The sequence below is a fragment of the Malaclemys terrapin genome, chromosome 8, assembly GCF_027887155.1.
Source record: "Malaclemys terrapin pileata isolate rMalTer1 chromosome 8, rMalTer1.hap1, whole genome shotgun sequence".
Classification (NCBI taxonomy): Eukaryota; Metazoa; Chordata; order Testudines; family Emydidae; genus Malaclemys; species Malaclemys terrapin.
Window position 1 is genome coordinate 39037603 of NC_071512.1, and position 19789 is coordinate 39057391.

Here is a 19789-nt window from a genome sequence, read left to right on the forward strand (position 1 = left end):
CAGGAATTCCTGCCTACAAAAAACATTAAAAACTGACCCTGGTAAAAAAACAAAAAATTATACACTGGTAGGAAGAAACTTGTGGAACCCATACTTAAAAATGTGGTATAGTACTACACCAAAAAAAAAAAAAGTATTAAAATATCAATAAACTGTAATTAACACTACACTAGGAACTGTTAAATTTTCATTACCCTTATCCAGTTTCCAGATCACCTCTACATACCCAAATTGCTCACAGGGGGCTGCCATTAAATTAGCACAACAAAGGGCTTGGGTTATTTCCTCTTAAAAAAAAAAAACTTAACCAGATCCCTTTGGGATGGGGCCAATAGTGCAGCAGCAGTTTAAAATATTTTTAAAAGCCAAAAACATAATAAAAAATTAAAGCAATTAGAAAAGGCCACTAGCCTTATTTTTGGAGCACAGCTAATCCAGGTACAGGCTGAAATTGGTGAGTTACATGTTATCTTCGCCCTTAGTTCTATAACCCAGAAGTTGCTAACAAAAATGGTATTAAATATCACTAAGGCTGAAAAGGCATTGCTGTAAAATCTAGCATGTTCAGGCTTGGCCCACTGCCCTTACAAACACATCAGGAGTACTATCTAATCTGTAGCCATAAAAACATACTTGGAAACTTTCTGGGTAAAAGTGCAAAAGTTCTCAATGCTCCTTCCAAGCATATGGACCAATTAGGAAAGTGTGGGCTCCCACATACCGAAACCCGCCAGGTCCATAAAAAAAATGCATGTAAAATTAAGTAATTCACCAAAACATCTAAAAAACGGAACTACCGCCGATGCCCTGGTGGACTTGGCAACTGCACAAAAAAAACCTAAGGCAAACGGTTCTCCAGAACCACTTGGCTCTAGATATCTTTCCCTCCAGCTTAATCACAAATTGCGTAACGGGCCTGACAATTTGGATTTGTCAGGCCCGAAGGGGGAACTGTAAAAGTTACTAGTGACTACCCTTAACAGCTAGTAGCCATTATGTCAGCCAGCGGCCATTAGGGGGAAGCAGACACCTTAAGTACACAGTAGCCTGAACTTTTCAACTGTTTTCCCTTTCAAGGCCTTAAGGTAGTTGGAGCTGGTCCCAAGCCGGTTTTCACTGACCAGATAGCAAAAGCACGGGTCTAACAACCACCAATCAAATGTTAACACGGCAAGGGCCTTTGTCTAAATGTGTATAAAAAAATCTGTAAAATGTGTGTAAAACAAAGTTTTTGTACCAAGGTGCAAAGCTCTCCTTTCTTCTGCAGAATAAAGCAACTCTTCCTTATCCTTGTCTGGCTGTTATTGGCTCTCAGCTAGGTGAACCCGATATTTCGGTAACAGGCGAGGTTGGGGCTGGGGGAAGGCCACCCCTCCCCTGGCCACGGTAGGTCCCTGGGCGGGTTCCCTGAATGCCCGCACAACACTAAATAGGCTGCTGCATGGCTGCACAACTGGGCAGCTTACAGGAAACTTAGATCCCAACTATACGTATAAAATGATGGGGTCTAAATTAGCTGTTACCACTCAAGAAAGATCTTGGAGTCATTGTGGCTAGTTCTCTGAAAACATCCACTCAATGTGCAGGGGCAGTCAAAAAAGCTAACAGAATGTTGGGAATCATTAAGAAAGGGATAGATAAGAAGACAGAAAATATCATATTGCCTCTATATAAATCCATGATACACCCACATCTTGAATACTGCATGCAGATGAGGTCTCCCCATCTCAAAAAAGATGTATTGGATTTGGAAAAGGTTCAGAAAAGGGCAACAAAAATGATTAGGGCTATGGAACAGCTTCGTATAAGAAGAGATTAATAAGACTGGGACTTTGCAGCTTGGAAATGGGGGGATATGATAGAGGTCTATAAAACCATGACTGGTGTGGAGAAAGTAAATAAGGAAGTGTTATTTACTCCTTCTCATAACACAAGAACTAGGGGTCACCAAATGAAAATAATAGGCAGCAGGTTTAAAACAAACAAAAGGAAGTATTTCTTCATACAATGCACAGTCAACCTATGGAACTCTTTGCCAGAGGATGTTGTGAAGGCCAAGACTATAACAGGGTTCAAAAAAGAACTAGATAAGTCCATAGAGGATAGGTCCATCAATGGCTATTAGCCAGGATGGGCAGGGATGGTGTCCCTAGCCTCTGTTTGCCAGAAGCTGGTAATGAGTGACAGGGGATGGATCACTTGATGATTACCTGTTCTGTTCAGTCCCTCTGGGGCACCAAGCATTGGCCACTGTTGGAAGACAGGATACTGGGCTAGATGGACCTTTGGTCTGACCCAGTATGGCCATTCTTATGTTCTTATCTACAAGACAATGGACAACTCCAGACACATCGCCAAACTCATCCCTTTCATCCTCACCCATAACAATTTTACATTCAACAACAAACTGTCCAAACCATGGGAACTGTCCAAACCTGGGTACTAGGATGAATCCCCAATATGCCAACCTCTTCCTGGTCTCTCAAGGAAGAATTTCTGGACAAACACACCACAAAGCCAATGATATACCTGAGATACATCAACGATATTTTCATCCTCTGGACAGATGCCCTAAACTCCTTCACAGACTTCTACCACAACTTCAGCAACCACCAGCAATCCATTAAAATCTCTCTAAAACACTCCTGCATCAGCATTAATTTCCTGGACACTAGAACCAGCTTCAGCAATAGAATCCTACAGACATCTATATACAAGAAACCCATGAATCATCACTCTTACCGTCACAGATCCAGTAACCACCCCTCACACTCCAAGAAATCTGTTATCTACAGCCAGGCAGATCCCACAGAATATGTGCTGAGGAGGAAATCTTAACACAGTGAAAACCACCTTCACCAAACAAGGATAAGCCACCAGAGAAGTAGATCGCATCATGGACTGGGCCACCCAAATATGTTAAGAGAGTCTGCTGCAATATGGAAAAAAAACAACCCTCTCCAGCAGCACAGCCCTCATTGTCATCTACCACCCCACAATGGAACCCATACAAGATATCATTAAACAATTACAACCCATACTCAATAGCAAAGAATTTTAATGAATCTGTAAACTTGGGGGTCATACCCTATGACTGGAGAATTGCTAATATAGTGCCTACTTTTAAGAAAGGCAAAAAAGGTGATCTGGGAAATTACAGGCCTGTTAGTTTGAGCTCAACTGTATGCAAGGTCTTGGAACAAATTTTGAAATAGAAGGAAGTTAAGGACATAGAGGTTAACAATAACTGGGATAAAATACAACATGGTTTTACAAAAGGTAGCTCATGCCAGACCAACCAGATTTATTTTTTGAGAAGATAACTGATTTTTTAGACAAAGGAAATGCAGTAGATCTAATGTACCTGGATTTCAGTACGGTATTTGATACAGTTCCACATAGAAAATTAGTAATTAAATCTGAGAAGATGGGGATTCATACGAGAATTGCAAGGTGGATAAGTAACTGCTTATAGGGGAGAGACTACAATGGGTCATACTGAAAGGTGAACTGTCAGGCTGGAGGGAGGTTACTAGTGGAGTTCCTCAGTGATCGGTCTTGGGACCAATCTTATTTAACAGTTTATTACTGATCTTGGCACAAAAAGTGAGAGTGTGCTAATAAAATCTGTGGATGACACAAAGTTGGGAGGTATTGCCAATATGGAGGAGGATTGGAATATCATACACAGATCTGGACAACCTTGTAAACTGGAGTAGTAGAAATGGGATGAGATTTAATAGTGAAAAGTGGAAGGTCATGCACTTAGGGACTAACAACAAGAATTTTTGCTATAAATAAAAAATATAAATATCTGAGAATCCATCTTAATAAATAAATTAAAGACACAATAACAACATTTGCATGGAAAACTTATGTCAGAACATTCAGATCACCTCGACAACACACGATCAGTACAGTTACAATGTACATTGATGTAGGAGAACTACAGTACATGGATATAGCTACTTATCTCTATCTACTAGAAAATAAGATATAGTCTCTTATCCCAGTTAAGATGGGTCATTGCTAAAGTCATCAGAACACGATATTGCCAGGAACACAGTAGTTATTGTTAAATCAGCTGCACTAGATACGAGTTGGAGATACCCAGCTGGGGATGTATCAGTTGGAAGTGACAGAGGAAGAGAAAGACCAGGATGTATTGGTTGATCACAGGATGCGTATGAGCCACCCACATGATGCAGCCATGAAAAAGGCTAATGCAATCCTGGGATGCATCAGGCGAGGTATTTCCAGTAAAGACAGGGAAGTGTTAGTACCATTATACAAGGCACTGGTGAGACCTCATCTGGAATACTGTGTGCAGTTCTGGTCTCCCATGTTTAAGAAAGATGAATTCAAACTGGAACATGAGCAGAGAAGGGCTACTAGGTGATCAGGGGAATGGAAAACCTACCTCATGAGAGGAGACTCAGACTTTAAGGTCAGAAGGAACCATCATGATCGTCTAGTCTGATCTCCTGCACATCGCAGGCCACAGAACCTCACCCACCCACTCCTGTAATAGACCTCTAACCCCAGGCTGAGTTACTGAAGTCCTCAAATTATGGTTTAAAGACTTCAAGTTACAGAGAATCCACCAAACCTGCAAGTGACCCGTGGTGAAACCAAACATTACTATGCTCTCAAATTAACTTATACAAAAAAAAATGATAAAAGACAAAAACACCCTATCACCTGTGGGTGAACCCTCTTCACAAAGCGACCACTCTACATCTGACTTGCCCCTCCTTGTCCTCAAAGGAAACCTGCACAAGACCTTCAAAAGACAAGCCTGGGATTTTAAATTCATAACTTTGCTAGACACTAAGGCTATGTCTACACTACACAGCTTTTAGTGACATGGCTGTGTCGCTACAGCCATTCCGCTAAAAGTCGTGCAGTGTAGCCGCTGACATAAAACTTCCACCCACAATGAGCGGGGTTTGCATTGTCAGCAGGAGAGCATTTCTGATCACAAAGCGCTGTTCACACTGGCACTTGTCATCGGCAAAACTTTTGTCTTTCGGGAGGGGGAGGATTAACACCTCTGAATGAGAAGTTTTGTCATTCAATTGCCAGTGTAGACATAGCTTACAAATCATGGTCTTGCAGAGACACTGGATTTATGGCTTATTACAACAAGCTGTAACCCACTAACCCCCTTTTTGCCCTATGACTACAGAGGTGTGAACTGGCCACTTCACCTTGAAAGGTCCATTACAATATGAGTAATCTACTTATGCTAAACAATCTGTTCCACCTTATATTTAGCTGTGAGACTCTGAGTACCTTTCCCAGCCCTGAAGAATTCTGTTTAAGCTCGAAAGCTTGTCTCTCTCCCCAACAGACATTGGTCCAATAAAAGCTATTCCCTCCTGCACCTAGTATCTCTAATATCCTGGGACCAATGCAGCTCCAACGGAAGAGATTTATTTATTAGCCACAGTGGAACAGCTTTCATGGAGAGACCGAGGAAACCCTAGCAGAATATGCCACAGCTCAGTGCTTAGAGCACGCTCCTAAGCAGTGGGAGACCTCTGACCTGGAGGTGGAGAGGAACTGAACCCAGGTATCCCATATCCAGGTGAGTGCGCTACCCATTGGGCACCACTACTTCCTCCTCTAGCCAGATTCTGAACGGGGCACACTCCAACCGTGAATAAGCACGCTTACTGACACAAGACAGGCAGGTGAAACCTTGTCTCCATAGGCATGGGAACCAAGGCCGTTGAGAGCGGGTTTGGGCCCCGGTGAAAATTTTTTTTGGGCCCCCCAGCAAGGGCGGATCGGCTAAACAGGGCCGACGAGAGGGGGGGGGAAGCCGGGCCCCCGGCCCCATTCTGGACCGCCAGGCCCTGGTAATTTGTACTGGCTTCCCTCCCTCTCGTTGGCCCTGGTGAGAACTAGGGTGTGGGGGATGCTGCAGCATTCCCAGTTTTGTGTGGGGTCCTGGCCCCGTGCCCTGGGGTCCACTACTGGCCCTACATGTAGGGTTCCGGCTGCCGCTGGACCCGTGCCCGGGGCTCTGCTCCCAGACCTGAGCTGTCAGAGTGCCTCCATTCCCTACCACTATACTATCAAGGAACCCGTGAAAGTTATGTATCACAGTTCAGCCTCTTGCATATTTTGTTTCCCCTCAGAGTTAGCAAAATATGCTTGCCATGGGTACTGGAAATGCTTGTGGGAAGCATGAGGATAGTAGCTTCTCTTGCAAGGCAAATCTGAACAAACCTGGTCAGTGATCTCCCCACTGCCAAACTTTCTCCTACCGCCCTGCAATGCAGGCTGGGTCATTCAGGCTGACTGAGTGGGTGGCACAAAGAATGTGCCAAAAACTGCCCTGTGCAATGTGGTGGTTGGGAACTGGAGGGGTGGGGTTTGCGGGGAGAGGTGGGCACTAGTGCATAGAGGTTTCCTGTTAAATTCGGAGATAGTGGAACCTACAAGATGACTTATACACGGTCTAGATGAGGGGCCTCAACTGTCCTTTCACTATTTGTTGTGCTTTAAGAGCTTTCTTCTCAACATATATGGAAAGTGGAAGTGTCTTACAGCTATAAACCTGCTCCCTCTAATATGCAAGTTGTCTGGTGATTTTGGAAAGAGGACTTTTCCTGTCAAAAGCTGAAGTGGCAGCTCAGTCCCGGACCTGCACTCGGGGTCAAGAACGGCGCCAGAGTTTTTGGCGCCCTAGGCGGGGGTCCTTCCGTGCTCCCGGTCGTCGTCAGCGATTCTGTGGCGGGGGGGTCCTTCCGCGCTCCCGGTCTTCGGGGCACTTCGGCGGCGGGTCCCGAAGCGAGTGAAGGACCCACCGCAGAATTGCCACCGAAGACCTGGAGCATGGAAGGACCCCCTGCCGCCGAATTGCTGCCGAGGGCGGCAGAATGCCGCCCCGCCAAATCCTGGTGCCCTAGGCCACTGCTTAGGTCGCCTAAATGGAAGCGCCGGCCCTGCTCGGGGTTCCAGCTGCTGGCCCCATACCCGGGGTCCTGGCTGCTGCTGGTCCCTCACTCAGGGCTCTTTTCCTGGCCCCGTACCCGGGGTCCTGGCTACCGCCGGCCCCTCACTCAGGGCTCTTTTCCTGGCCCCGCACCCAGGGTCCTGGCTGCAAGGCCCACACCTGGGGCTCTGCTCCCACCCCCAGCTGTGGTCCCAGTCTCAGCCCCCTTACCCCTGTCCGTGTCCCCCTCCTCCCGGAGCCAGCTCTGGGGAGAGGGGGCACAAACAGGGTAGGGGGGGCAAGGTAAAAAGATTGGGGACCACTGGCTTTCAGAATCCCCACTGTAAAAATTGTTCTAGCGCCACTGCTTGTCTTTCTCTGGTTTGTGAATCACTCAGAGCTTGCGGGGAGCAGAGTGGCAGCAGGGCTCATGCGCCAAGACAGACACTTAGGCACTGAGTGAGTTTAGGGGCCTACAGGGTTGAGGCTAATGTTGTGCAGTGGAGAAGCACATCTGAGATTTAGGTGCCTAAGTCGGGAGTGTAGGCACCTGAGTACCTTCAGGGCTCAGGGTCCGGGCCATTGTAACTGTAACAAGAGAACCGCAGGCACTTGAACTTGATTAATCTACATCGTTCAGCAACAGCAGCTCTCCCTGCTTCCCAGCAGAGTGTTCCAAGCCTTCACTATTCTTAGCAAGGCTTCTCCTGAACATGTCCCAGGACATCCCAAAGTGTGAGTTTAAACAATGAACAGGACACAGCCAGCTCCAGCTTGGCTCAGAAAGCATATGGCTCATTCTCAGGCCAGCAGGACAGGGGCGTGTTATGTTTGATTCTAAAGGAAATAACTATTTTTGTCCCAAAGCCATTCCCTGCATGTGTGACCCCAACATCATAGCCTTCAGAACCCTGGAATGAAACTGACGATGAACAAGAGGGAAACTGACTCCCACTGTGCAGCATCAACCCAGAGAAGACAAAGGCAAAGCCAAGAAGCAAACAAACAGCAGGCACCCGGGTGGGTGTTTAGACAATCTTAGCATGTGAATAGGCTACAATGCTCTTAGGGATGAAGGCAAAGAAACATGTTTGTTTCAAGCAGGATTTTTCACCTGACAATGTCGCTTTAAGACAACACCACAGAGGGGTGCCAGTGTAAATGAGCGAGTCTACTTTGCACCACAGTCCTCATGCCTTGGTTGTGTGGGCTCCAAGAGTGCCCAGATTGCCAACCCTTACTCCCCGAGGAACACCACTGGAGTCTATAGGGCATTGCGCTGAACAGCGACCCAGGCTTGCTCAGTTGCAGATTCCTTTATTTGCACTTGCTTCAGTTCTAACGTGGGGACGGGTGAGTTGGTAGGCAACAGCAGTCCCAAATGCCCACCAGCGTTTAATTTGTAATGAAAGAGATGCTGGGGCTCAAGCCATTTTTTTACATTCATAACTGATGCAGGAAGCCCAGAAGTACCAGCGCTCTGAACGGCCAAGCCTAGAGGTGCCAGTGCTCAGGCCTGGCACAGATAAAGCACAGTTGCCCGTAAATGGGTACTCATCAGAAAATGAGGCTGAACTACTTTCTGGGCGCTGTAGTGCTTCAGTGTAGCCATTCACTGCTGCAGATGGGAAGGGTTCTCCCATTGCTGTAGTTAATCTGCCACCCTGAGGGGTGGTAACTGAGTTGACAGAAGTCTTCCCTCAACCTAGTGCTTTCTGCACCAGGGGTCAGGTTGGCTTAACTGCGTCGCTCAAGGGGGCGGATTTTTCACACACCTGAGTGACGTAGCTGGATTGACCTAGCTTGTTAGTGTAGCCCAGGCCTAAGTGACACCAAGGCTTCCAGGAGTCTAGAACTAGCTATGCTGCAAACACATCTGTGTGTGCAGATGTTCGTATATGTGGGTGTGCATGCGTGTGTACATGTGTTTTCATGTGTGTACACACATGTAGAAACTTGGCACTAAGCAGCTTTAGTGAAACACGTCAAGGCAGATTTGTACCCTCCAAACACACAAGGAGATTGAAAGTGGCAGAGAGACCCCTGGCCACAGCGGGGATTTGCCCCAGCAGCACTGTGTCCAGTGAAGGGAGGGGATGAGAGTGGGTGCTGGTGGGGAGTCCCAGCACCGGGGGACAAAGCATGCTGTTGCTGTGGCACTGACTGCACCTGCACTGGGCTCTTACCTTGATTTTCTGCACTGTCCGGCTCTCCCCTGGTGTCTGGCTCCACACCATCACCCCACCCTTGTTGTACTGGCTATGCCAGCCCTCCAGGCTCTCGCACTGGTCCCTGAATGAGCTGAAGTCAGAGTCGTCCGGGATATAAACCATCTCCCCTCCTCTCGACATGGAAATGAGCTTTGCCAGATCCAGAGTGCTGTGGGCAGTGTGCGCCAACCTCCAGGGCCTGGAAAGTGGCTTTGCAGTACCAGGCACAGGACACGTCTCTGCCTGGCCTGCTCAGAAACTTCCAGCTGCTGTCCTGGCTCTGCTCAGCTTTGCCTTGAGCTGGCTTCTCCGCTGTGCTGTGTCCCTGCCCTACTCACGCTGCCGCCCTCGCCCCCAGAGCCTGGAGTCCATCCCTCTGCTCTCCCCAAACCTCCCCTTGCCAGGAGCTGTGCGCTGTGTCCTCCAGCAGACTCCTACTCTCTCCGTTCCATAAACTGCACTGTGCAGAGTAATTATTAGGAAGGTTCTTTCTCTGTAATTGTTAATGCAGCTGCTGGAAGCTCAGATATCAGATAAGCTCTGCCGACTGGTATCCCATTTCCTGGCCAGCAGGATCTCTGCTCCTCTATTATTCAGCAGGTAACATCATACAGGTGTCTCAGATTTCTGCCCCCCCCCCCTTCCTTCCCTTCACCGGCTTCTGTCTCACAGTCTCTGGGATTGACTTTGCAGCACTGAGTTACAGAATCAGCTGATCACCTGCTGGGAACAGCAGCCACCGAGTCTGATGGGACTCGCTGACTGCAGGGCATGGGTCAGAGGGGTCAGAGAGGGGACAGGCCTGCCTCGGCCAGCCTGCAGAATCACACCTGTCCAGGACAAACCACAAGGCTCTGGCAGTGGGTTCAAAGGCCAGGCTGTCTTTTGCCGGCACTGCCTGTGGCTGAGGGGCAGGGCAGTGCTGTGTTGTGACCCCGAGAACCCCTCAGCGCCAATTACAAAGGGTTCAAACCCTCTCAGCAGGGCCGGCTCTAGGCACCAGCAAACCAAGCTGGTGCTTGGGGCGGCACATTTTTAGGGGCGGCATGGCCGGCGCCAGAATGCCGCCCCTAAAAATGTGCCCCGGCTGCCCTAGCTCACCTCCGCTGCTGCTGCTCACGCGCCACAGCGCTGCTGCTCCCTCTCAGGCTTGAGAGCCTGGGAGGGAGGAGGAGATCCCGAGCGGCTGCGGTGTGCGAAACAGCTGATTCGCATGCCGGTGCTCCCCCTCCCTTCCAGGCTCTCAAACCTGGGGGGAGGAGGCAGGGCTGGGGATTTGGAGAAGGGGCGGAGCTGAGGCGGGGCCGGGGGTGGGGTAAGAAAAAAACGAGGGGGGGGGATGGCCAAAATTGTTTCTGCTTGGGGCGGCAAAAATCCTAGAGCCGGCCCTGCCTCTCGGGAGCTGCCACCTGATGTGCCAAGACTACCTCTGCTCCTGCCTTCCTGCCCTGTCAGCTTAGGACTTCAGTGCCCTGCTTGGTTTGAGCCAAACTCATTAGCCTGCTGCAAACCCAGACCCAGGTCTGAATCACGTCCCCTAACAGCAGTAGATTTACCTGAAAGCAGCTAACAGAAGTGTTCCTGTCTTTAACACTTAGATGCCCAACTCCCATTGGGGTCTAAACCCAAATAAATCCATTTTACCCTGTATAAAGCTTATGCAGGGTAAACTCTATCAGTGTTATAGAGGGCAAACAATTTGAGAGATATGCACAGCTGTTTGCCCCCCCGCCCCCCAGTATTAACACATACTCTGGGTTAATTAATAAGTAAAAAGTGATTTTATTAAATACAGAAAGTAGGATTTAAGTGGTTCCAAGTAGTAACAGACAGAACAAAGTAAGTCACCAAGCAAAATAAAATAAAACACGCAAATCTATGTGTAATCAAACTGAATATAGATAATCTCACCCTTAGAGATACTTCAGTAAGTTTTTTCCTCAGACTGGACACCTTCCAGGCTTGGGCACAATTCTTTCCCCTGGTACAGCTCTTGTTCTAGCTCAGGGGTAGCTAGGGGATTCTTCATGATGGCTCTCCTTTGTTCTCTTCCACCCATTTATATATCTTTTGCATAAGGAGGGAATCCTTTGTCCCTCTGGGTTCCCACTCCCCCCCTTCTCAATGGAAAAGCACTAGGTTAAAAATGGATTCCAGTTCAGGTGACATGATCACATGTCACTGTAAGACTCCAAGCCTTCATTCCGCCCAGCCTGACTAACAGGAAGGCCTGCAAGCAAACAGAGCAATCCACAGTCAATTGTCCTGGTTGATGGAAGCCACCAAGATTTCATTACCATTAATGGCCCACACTTTGCATAATTACAATAGGCCCTCAGAGTTATATTTCATATTTCTAGTTTCAGATACAAGACTGATACATTTATACAAATAGGATGACCACACTCAGTAGATTATAAACTTTGTAATGATACCTTACAAGAGACCTTTTGCATGAAGCATATTCCAGTTACATTATATTCACTCATTAGCATATTTTTATAAAATCATATAAAGTGCAACGTCACAGTCATGTAACCGCAGCACCTAACACACCTGACAAACTCGCTACACCTAACACATTGCTGTCATGGTATTTATCTACAAGGAATGTTGTGTAAGGCCAGACCTGCGACTGGTCGTCAATATCACTGTGAAATGTACGTACTGACACTTGCATGAGGAATTATGAATACTCACTGATATTATGCTTTATAGTCTGTAACCAAACAAAGGGAGAACCAGGTTTTCCCCCAGACAAGAGGGCGGAGGGTTACCGCCCTGTCTAGTGAATGTTTTTTAGCTGCTGCCTGTGTTAATCTCACTTATAACATCTGTATCCCATACTGTAAGGGAATATTTAAGCAGTTGTGTTGTGAATCCCTGTGATTGTGTAAATCCACCAGAGAGACATTAACTAGTGTGAAGGGCTGGTCTCCAACAGACAGATTAAAAAAAACATACATAAATAAATACAAATATCTTTTATTGGGTCACCTTCTGTGATCTCTCTCACCAGCAGTAGTTGGTCCAATAAAAGATATTACCTCACCCACCTTGTCTCTCCAACATCTCAAAGGTGTCATGTAAAGTATTGTGTGTAAACTGGTGACACAATGGTCTTGAAAATCATTGTGTGATATATGTCTGGGTTGAGTACAAAGAGTTACAGACGTGGGCTGAAAATATGTTCTTAAAATGTGTTTGGGAGGCAGAGCATAAAACGCAGCCTGCCCTAAACAAAGGAATGTATATTTACTCTCTGACCAACTTAGTCACTGGCAGAGGCCAATGGGAGTACATTTACATATAAGGTAAACAAAGCCATCAAGCTGAACAAGCAGGGAAGAACATTATTTAACAATCAGACCGGAGGACAGAATCTGCACCCCAGGAAGCCCTCCCAGTTCCTGAGGCAGAGACAATGGACTTTGAGTAACATAAGGGCAGCAAAAAAATCTTTCAGTGATTCATCACTGAGGAGGCATAGGGTACAGCTCCCTGAGAGCCCGGGAAAGTGGCTTCCTAGTCTGGAGGGCTGGGGATGCTGGCAACTTGGTGTAAAGAAGAAAACTGCAGAGGCAAAGATTATAACTTGCTAACATTAAGCGGTAGTCACTAGAAAGCCTGGTTTGTTTGGTTTGTAAACAGACCTGTCTTTTCTTCTCTTGCTTAGTATCACTTAAAGCTCTGCTCTTTGATAATAAACTTATTCTTGTTTTATTTCAAAACTGTCTCAGTGCTGGGGGTTAGAGTGAACTGTGAATCTTCAGCTCGCCTGGCAGGCTGATGTGTGCCCTGTCTCTTTGCAGGCTGTGAACCTATTCATTTCTGTAAGTGTCCAGAGAGAGGGACTGGACACTGCAGGATGATGTCTGTGGGGAACTTGGGAGCTGGGGTTCACTTAGACTGGCAGAGTGCAGCAGAGTTTGCTGGCAAGGTGACAGGCTGGCATGGCTGGGAGCTGACACAGCTTAGCCGCAGCAAAGCTCTCCCTTGCAGAGGCTAAGAGTGGTAACACCAGGGCTCACAGCTCTGGGTGTCCAGAACATGATGTCACACCCCTTCTATTGGAGACACTCCGTATTGCTACACTGACCAGACCCTCCTGTCCTTCTCTCCGGCCCCTTCCCTGTCTAAGGGCTCCTCAGAGCCTGGAGAAGCCACGGCCCTGGCACTGTGTGAGGGTGGAGGATTGAATGTGCACTGCCCAGCTGGGCTTTAATAATTGGTTTCACACTAATGTATCTCCAGTACAGTGTAGGGTGCTTCATGTGTCCTTCCCATGTAGGAGTTGCACCCTCCTGGCCTGGGGGGTGATTTATGTGCAGAGATATGGCAGCTCTGCCTAGTGATTCTGGGCTAACTAGACCCATAGGCCCAGGCAAGGGTGGGGAGTGGCTGTGCCCCATGTGCTTGGACTGACCAGAAGTCTGAACTACCAGCAGGTCTATTCCTGTGGCCTGAGCATTCCCACTGTAAACTGAACAGGGCCTGGCATGTTTCCATCCCACACAGAGCTGAGCGTCTGGACACACCAGTCCCCAGCCAAGCTGCAGAGATGAGCACGGACCCTCCACGCGTCCCTGGATGCTCTGCCCTCAGCCCAGCTGCGGAGACAAACATGGACCCTCCCCAGGTCCCTGGATGCTCCGCCCCCAGCCCAGACATGGAGATTAGCACGGACCCTCCCCACATCCCTGGATGTCTGTCCCCAGCCCAGCCACAGAGACAAACAGCCTCCCTGGGCAGACTGCCAAGCCTATTACAGTATTTGTGCTTTGGTTATTATGCAAAAATGGCCTCATGTTGGCACCTCCCCGTTGTTTCCGTTGAGGAGCAGCTGGTATATTTTGTGAGGGCTTCTTTCATTGTTGGACATTTGCAGTCCAATGCACAAAGACCTTTCCCTTCATCACTCCTTTCTTTGATCTTGTGCCACTCCCACCCAAGCAGCGCCCGCCTGCTTCGTCAGCGCATTTCTCCCCTAGCCATGATGCCCTCTGCATCCTGTTCAGTCCAGGGGACACTCATCTAAAGCCTTCTAGGGCCATCTTTCATCTGACCCCTCGCTTTGTGGTGCCTTTGCTGGGCATGGTTGGGGTCATCAGCTGTGCTGAGTCCATAAGGGGATTCTACTGTCCTCTGATGTGATCCCTGCTCCACTCATCTTGGCTCGCCTTCAGGTCATTCCCTATGGTCTCTGCCAGTGGCCAGGTCTGAGCACCACAGGAGGGTGTTTGTGTGTTGATGGGTGGGGCAGGAGATTGCAAGGGTTCAGAGGGTTGAAAAGGGCTGTTTGAACCCATGGAATCCCTTCTTTGACCCCAATGCCCTGACCCTGCAATGCGGATGGTGTGAGTGCACCCAACACCTGCACAGACCTCAGTGACGGCCGTAGTGGCCCAGGTAGGTTGAGGTTCCCCAGGGCACAGCCTGTGCAGGAGCCAGGCCAGACATTGTAAAATTCAACTTTGAAAAGACTAAAATGAAATTCTGGAACAAGTATTCAATTCCCCCCAATCTTCGCAATCAGGGAGTGGGCCTGAGGTTGGGACAAACCTGCAAGGTTTATAAAGATCTTCCTTGCCCCCCGACGATTCGCAGTGTTCAAAGCTGCCCCTTCGCAGCTGCTGCCACTGATGTCTGGGTCATGTTTCCCCAGAGTATTGCACTTGCATGGACATCCCGTAACTCTGAGCTCCAGCTGCAGTGTCGTGTCCCTTGGGAACTTTCAATGCATCTCTGCACAAGAAGAAGCAGGAGCCGGGTTCTGTCGTGTGGCCTCTTGCAATCTAGCATTTGACCACTGGGTGCCTCCCAAACTCCACCAAGAAAAAATCCTGATTTAGCTCCTCAACGGGTGCAGAAATGGGTCGCTCCCCTGGAGCCTGGGAGGAAAATGGCTGATTTATACCCTATGGCCTGGCCCTGGAACATTGGCCCCACTCAGTGCCAGCCCATCCCCTACAGGAGCTGGGTTCACAGGCCCCGTAAAGTGAGACAATCCCAGTACACTGCTGTCTGCAGGGCCCTTCTCCCACACTTCGGCTGCTGTGTCTATGCTGATTGGGTATGGTCTGTTTGTATAGCACCTGGCACAGCATAAACCTGATTCCAGCGTGAGCGTCTAGGTGCTACCACAGTAATGATACAGTCCTTTTCATTGGGTGATCTCAAAGGAAGTCAGTATCACTATCCCTAGTCATCAATGGGGAAACTGAGGCAGACTGGCCTATGATCACAGAACAGGCCTGCCCCAGAGTTGGGAATAGAACCAAAGTCCCCTTAGTCCCAGGCCAGCAAACCATGCACTAGGCAACACTGCCCCCTAGCAGTAAGTGACTGTACCTGCACAACACCCCTGTGAGGTAGGGCAGGTGTTATTTAGGTTCCAGTGCTCACCACAGCCCCGTGGGACAATTTCTGTGACAAGAGCCCCGTATTTTGCTGCAGTGTTAATTCCCTCAGGCCTGCAGTTGGTGGCTGCAAATTCTCACAATGCAGGTGTCACGGACTCATTCTCTCTCGGCTACGTATGGCCCCTGGGAGTAACCATCCTTCGGTTTGACAGCCTTCCATGAAGGTTGCATTCTCTTGCCGGGGTTAGGCCCTCTGGCCTCACTGTCCCTGGGACCGTACCTCTGAGCTTTCTGGACACCTGTCTCTCGCCGTGCAACCCCTCAGGGAGTCCATTCGCTTTGAATCCCCAGGGCCTCCACACCCACAAGGAACAATGCTACCCCGATCTCTAGCCTGTGCCAGCATAAAACAGAAGGGTTTATTGAACGTCTGAACCTAGCACAGGCGCTTCTCAGGGCCCTCAGGCCTAGAAACCCTCAGCACAGTACATCTAGGTCTTTCCCTCCTCAGTGCAGAAGCCCCCTTCTTCCAGCCAATCATCCTATAGCATAGGGTTACCATACGTCCGGATTTTCCCGGACATGTCCGGCTTTTGGGGGCTCAAATCCCCGTCCGGGGGGAAATCCCCCAAAGCCGGACATGTCCGGGAAAATCGGGAGGGAGGGAGGGACGGAGGGCTCGGCGGTGCTCGGCCGGGGCCTCTGGGGCTGGGGTCGGCGGTGTGGGGCTGGGCCGGGGCCGGCGGTGCTCGGCAGGAGCTGGGGGTGCGGGGCCGGGACCGGTGCGGTGCTGGGCCGCGGTCGCGGGGCCGGGCGCGCGGGGCCGGGCCGGGGGCCAGGCCGGCCCGGGAGCCGGGGTCGCGGTGCCGAGCGGGGGTCGCGGTGCCGTGCCGGGAGCCGGGGTCGCGGTGCCATGCCGGGAGCCGGGGTCGCGGCCGGGCCAGGAGCCGGGCCCGCTGGGCCGGGAGTCGGGCTCGCGGGGTCGGGCCGGGAGCCGGGCCTGCGGGGCCGGGGGTGCGGTGCCAAGCTGGGCGGGGCCGGGAGCCGGGGTCGCAGTACCGGGCCGGGCCCGCGGGGCCGGGAGCCGGGGTCGCGGGGCCGGGCCAGGCCGGGAGCCGGGGTCGCAGGGCCGGGCCAGGCCGGGAGCCGGGGTCGCAGGGCCGGGCCAGGCCGGGAGCCGGGGTCGCAGGGCCGGGCCAGGCCGGGAGCCGGGGTCGCAGGGCCAGGCCGGGAGCCGGGGTCGCGGGGCCAGGCCGGGAGCCGGGGTCGCGGGGCCAGGCCGGGAGCCGGGGTCGCGGGGCCAGGCCGGGAGCCGGGGTCGCGGGGCCAGGCCGGGAGCCGGGGTCGCGGGGCCCGAGCCAAGCCCGGCGGGAGGCGCTGGGGCCAGAGCCTCTTGGCCTGGGCAGGCCAGTGGCCGAAGGGAGCCACTCGGACAGGAGGGCCGGACTGAGCCGCGCCGCACCCCGCCCCAGTCTACCTGCTGCCTCCCTGTTTCAGGCTTCCCGCGAACATTTGATTCGCGGGAAGCAGGGGAGGGGGAGGAGCAGGGGGCGGAGCGTTCAGGGGAGGGGGCAGAGTTGGGGTGGGGCTGAGGGTGGGGAAGGGGCGGGGTTGGGGCGGGGCTGGGTCCCCATGGAGTGTCCTCCTTTTTAAAAACTAAAAGATGGTAACCCTACTATAGCACTTCCCCCAACAGCTCCTCCCCAGTCCTTTGTCTTCTATCCCAGGTAAACATTTTTGTTCCCCCTGGCTGGTCAGGTCGCCAGGGTCCTCTCTCCTCAGCTCTTTGTCCTCCCACTGGCCAGAACCAAGAGGATCCTGAGCTGGGCTGGGCCTCTCGGTCACCAGTCGCTAGGGTACCCCATCTCCAGGCCATTGTCTAGGGTCCCGGCTGCTAGGTGAGGTCACACCTTGCAACAACAAGTCCTCTCCCACCACCTTGTTAAATGTAAGCAGAGTCAGGATACGCTCTACCCTGACATCTGGTGGTGAATTATGGTGAGGGTTGAAAAGAACTTCAGGGGCTGATCTTGTTTGCATAGGCACAGCCACCCGCCTAGCCTGGGACAACAACAACTGAAAGTGGTTACTTTGGCTGGTGTGGGATCCCCAGTTTCTCTGTTATTTAGGGCAGGAAGAATAAAGTGTTGTTACCCTGATTCGGTGAATCAAGGCCAGTGGAACTGTTGTATGAAAAGTATCGGGGGTAGCCGTGTTAGTCTGGATCTACAAAAACAACAAGGAGTCTGGTGGCACCTTAAAGACTAACAGATGTATTTGGGCATAAGCTTTCGTGGGTAAAAACCTCACTTCTTCGGATGCATAGAGTGAAATTTACAGAAGCAGGCATTATATACTGACACATGGAGAGCAGGGAGTTACTTCGCAAGTGGAGAAACAGTGTTGACAGGGCCAATTCAGTCAGGGTGGATGTAGTCCACTCCCAATAATAGATGAGGAGGTGTCAATTCCAGGAGAGGAAAAGCTGCTTCTGTAATGAGCCAGCCACTCCCAGTCCCTATTCAAGCCCAGATTAATGGTGTTAAATTTGCAAATGAATTTTAGTTCTGCTGTTTCTCTTTGAATTCTGTTTCTGAAGTTTTTTTGTTCAATGATAGTGACTTTTAAATCTGTAATAGAATGACCAGGGAGATTGAAGTGTTCACTTACTGGCTTATGTATATTACCATTCCTGATGTCCCATTTGTGTCCATTAATTCTTTTGCGGAGAGTCTGTCCGGTTTGGCCAATGTACATAGCAGAGGGGCGTTGCTGGCACATGATGGCATATATAACATTAGTGGATGTGCAGGTGAATGAGCCCTTGATGGTGTGGCTGATGTGGTTGGGTCCTCAGATGGTGTCGCCAGAGTAGATATGGAGACAGTAGGCAACGAGGTTTGCTACAGGGATTGGTTCCTGGGTTGGTGTTTCTGTGGTGTGGTGTATAGTTGCTGGTGAGTATTTGCTTCAGGTTGGGGGGTTGTCTGTAAGCGAGGACTGGCCTGCCTCCCAAGGTCTGTGAGAGTGAGGGATCATTTTCCAGGATAGGTTGTAGATCGTGGATAATGCGCTGGAGAGGTTTTAGCTGGAGGCTGTATGTGGTGACCAGTGGTGTTCTGTTATTGTCCTTGTTGGTCCTGTCCTGTAGTAGGTGATTTCTGGGTACCCGTCTTGCTCTATCAATCTGTTTCCTCACTTCCCCAGGTGGGTATTGTAGTTTTATGAATGCTTGATAAAGATCTTGTAGGTGTTTGTCTCTGTCTGAGGGGTTGGAGCAAATTCGGTTGTATCTTAGGGCTTGGCTGTAGACAATGGATCGTATGATGTGTCTTGGATGGAAGCTGGAGGCATGTAGGTACGTATAGCGGTCAGTAGGTTTCTGGTATAGGGTGGTGTTTATGTGACCATCACTTATTTGCACTGTAGTGTCCAGGAAGTGGATCTCTTGTGTGGACTGGTCCAGGCTGAGATTGATGGTGGGGTGGAAATTGTTGAAGTCCAGGTGGAATTCTTCAAGGGCCTCCTTTCCGTGGGTCCATATGATGAAGATGTCATCAATGTAGCGCAAGTAGAGGAGGGGCACTAGGGGACGAGAGCTGAGGAAGCGTTGTTCTAAGTCAGCCATATAAATGTTGGCATACTGTGGGGCCATGCGGATACCCATAGCAGTACCACTGACTTGAAGGTATAAGTTGTCCCCAAATCTGAAGTGGTTGTGGGTGAGGACAAAGTCACAAAGCTCAGCCACCAGGTGTGTTGTGGCCTCATCAGGGATACTGTTCCTGACAGCTTGTAGTCCATCCTCATGTGGAATATTGGTGTAAAATGCTTCTACATCCATGGTGGCCAGGACGGTGTTTTCAGGAAGAACACCAATGCATTGTAGTTTCCTCAGGAAGTCAGTGGTGTGTCGAAGATAGCTGGGAGTGCTGGTAGTGTAGGGTCTGAGGAGAGAGTCCAAATAGCCAGATAATCCTGCTGTAAGAGTGCCAATGCCTGAGATGATGGGTTGTCTAGGGTTTCCGGGTTTATGGATCTTGGGTAGCAGATAGAATACCCCTGTGTAATAGGTCCTTGCCGGGGCTCGACCCTTCCGGCGGGAGGGGAGCCACACCGACTCACTACAGTTGGGGGTAAATAGACAGTTACTTCAGCAGCTCCGGCCCTCCGGTGCAGGGACGGAGCAAAACCGACAGCTAGCTAGGGAGCCCAGGCCCTAGATCAGGGCGGGGCAAACACAGTTCAAGCTCAGGCCCTTAGTTGCAGGG

The 19789-nt window shown here is 50.3% G+C and overlaps 1 protein-coding gene across 1 annotated transcript in view; it reads right to left on the minus strand.

Annotated features, from left to right (window-relative positions):
• The window catches only part of LOC128842484 (START domain-containing protein 10-like), a 43279-nt gene extending 33597 nt beyond the window's left edge, over positions 1–9682 (minus strand). The window contains exon 1 of the mRNA XM_054038523.1: positions 9133–9682. Coding sequence (XP_053894498.1) covers positions 9133–9297 — 165 coding nt within the window. The 5' untranslated portion in view covers positions 9298–9682. The remainder of the gene's footprint in view (positions 1–9132) is intronic.
• Between the last annotated feature and the right edge of the window lie 10107 nt (positions 9683–19789).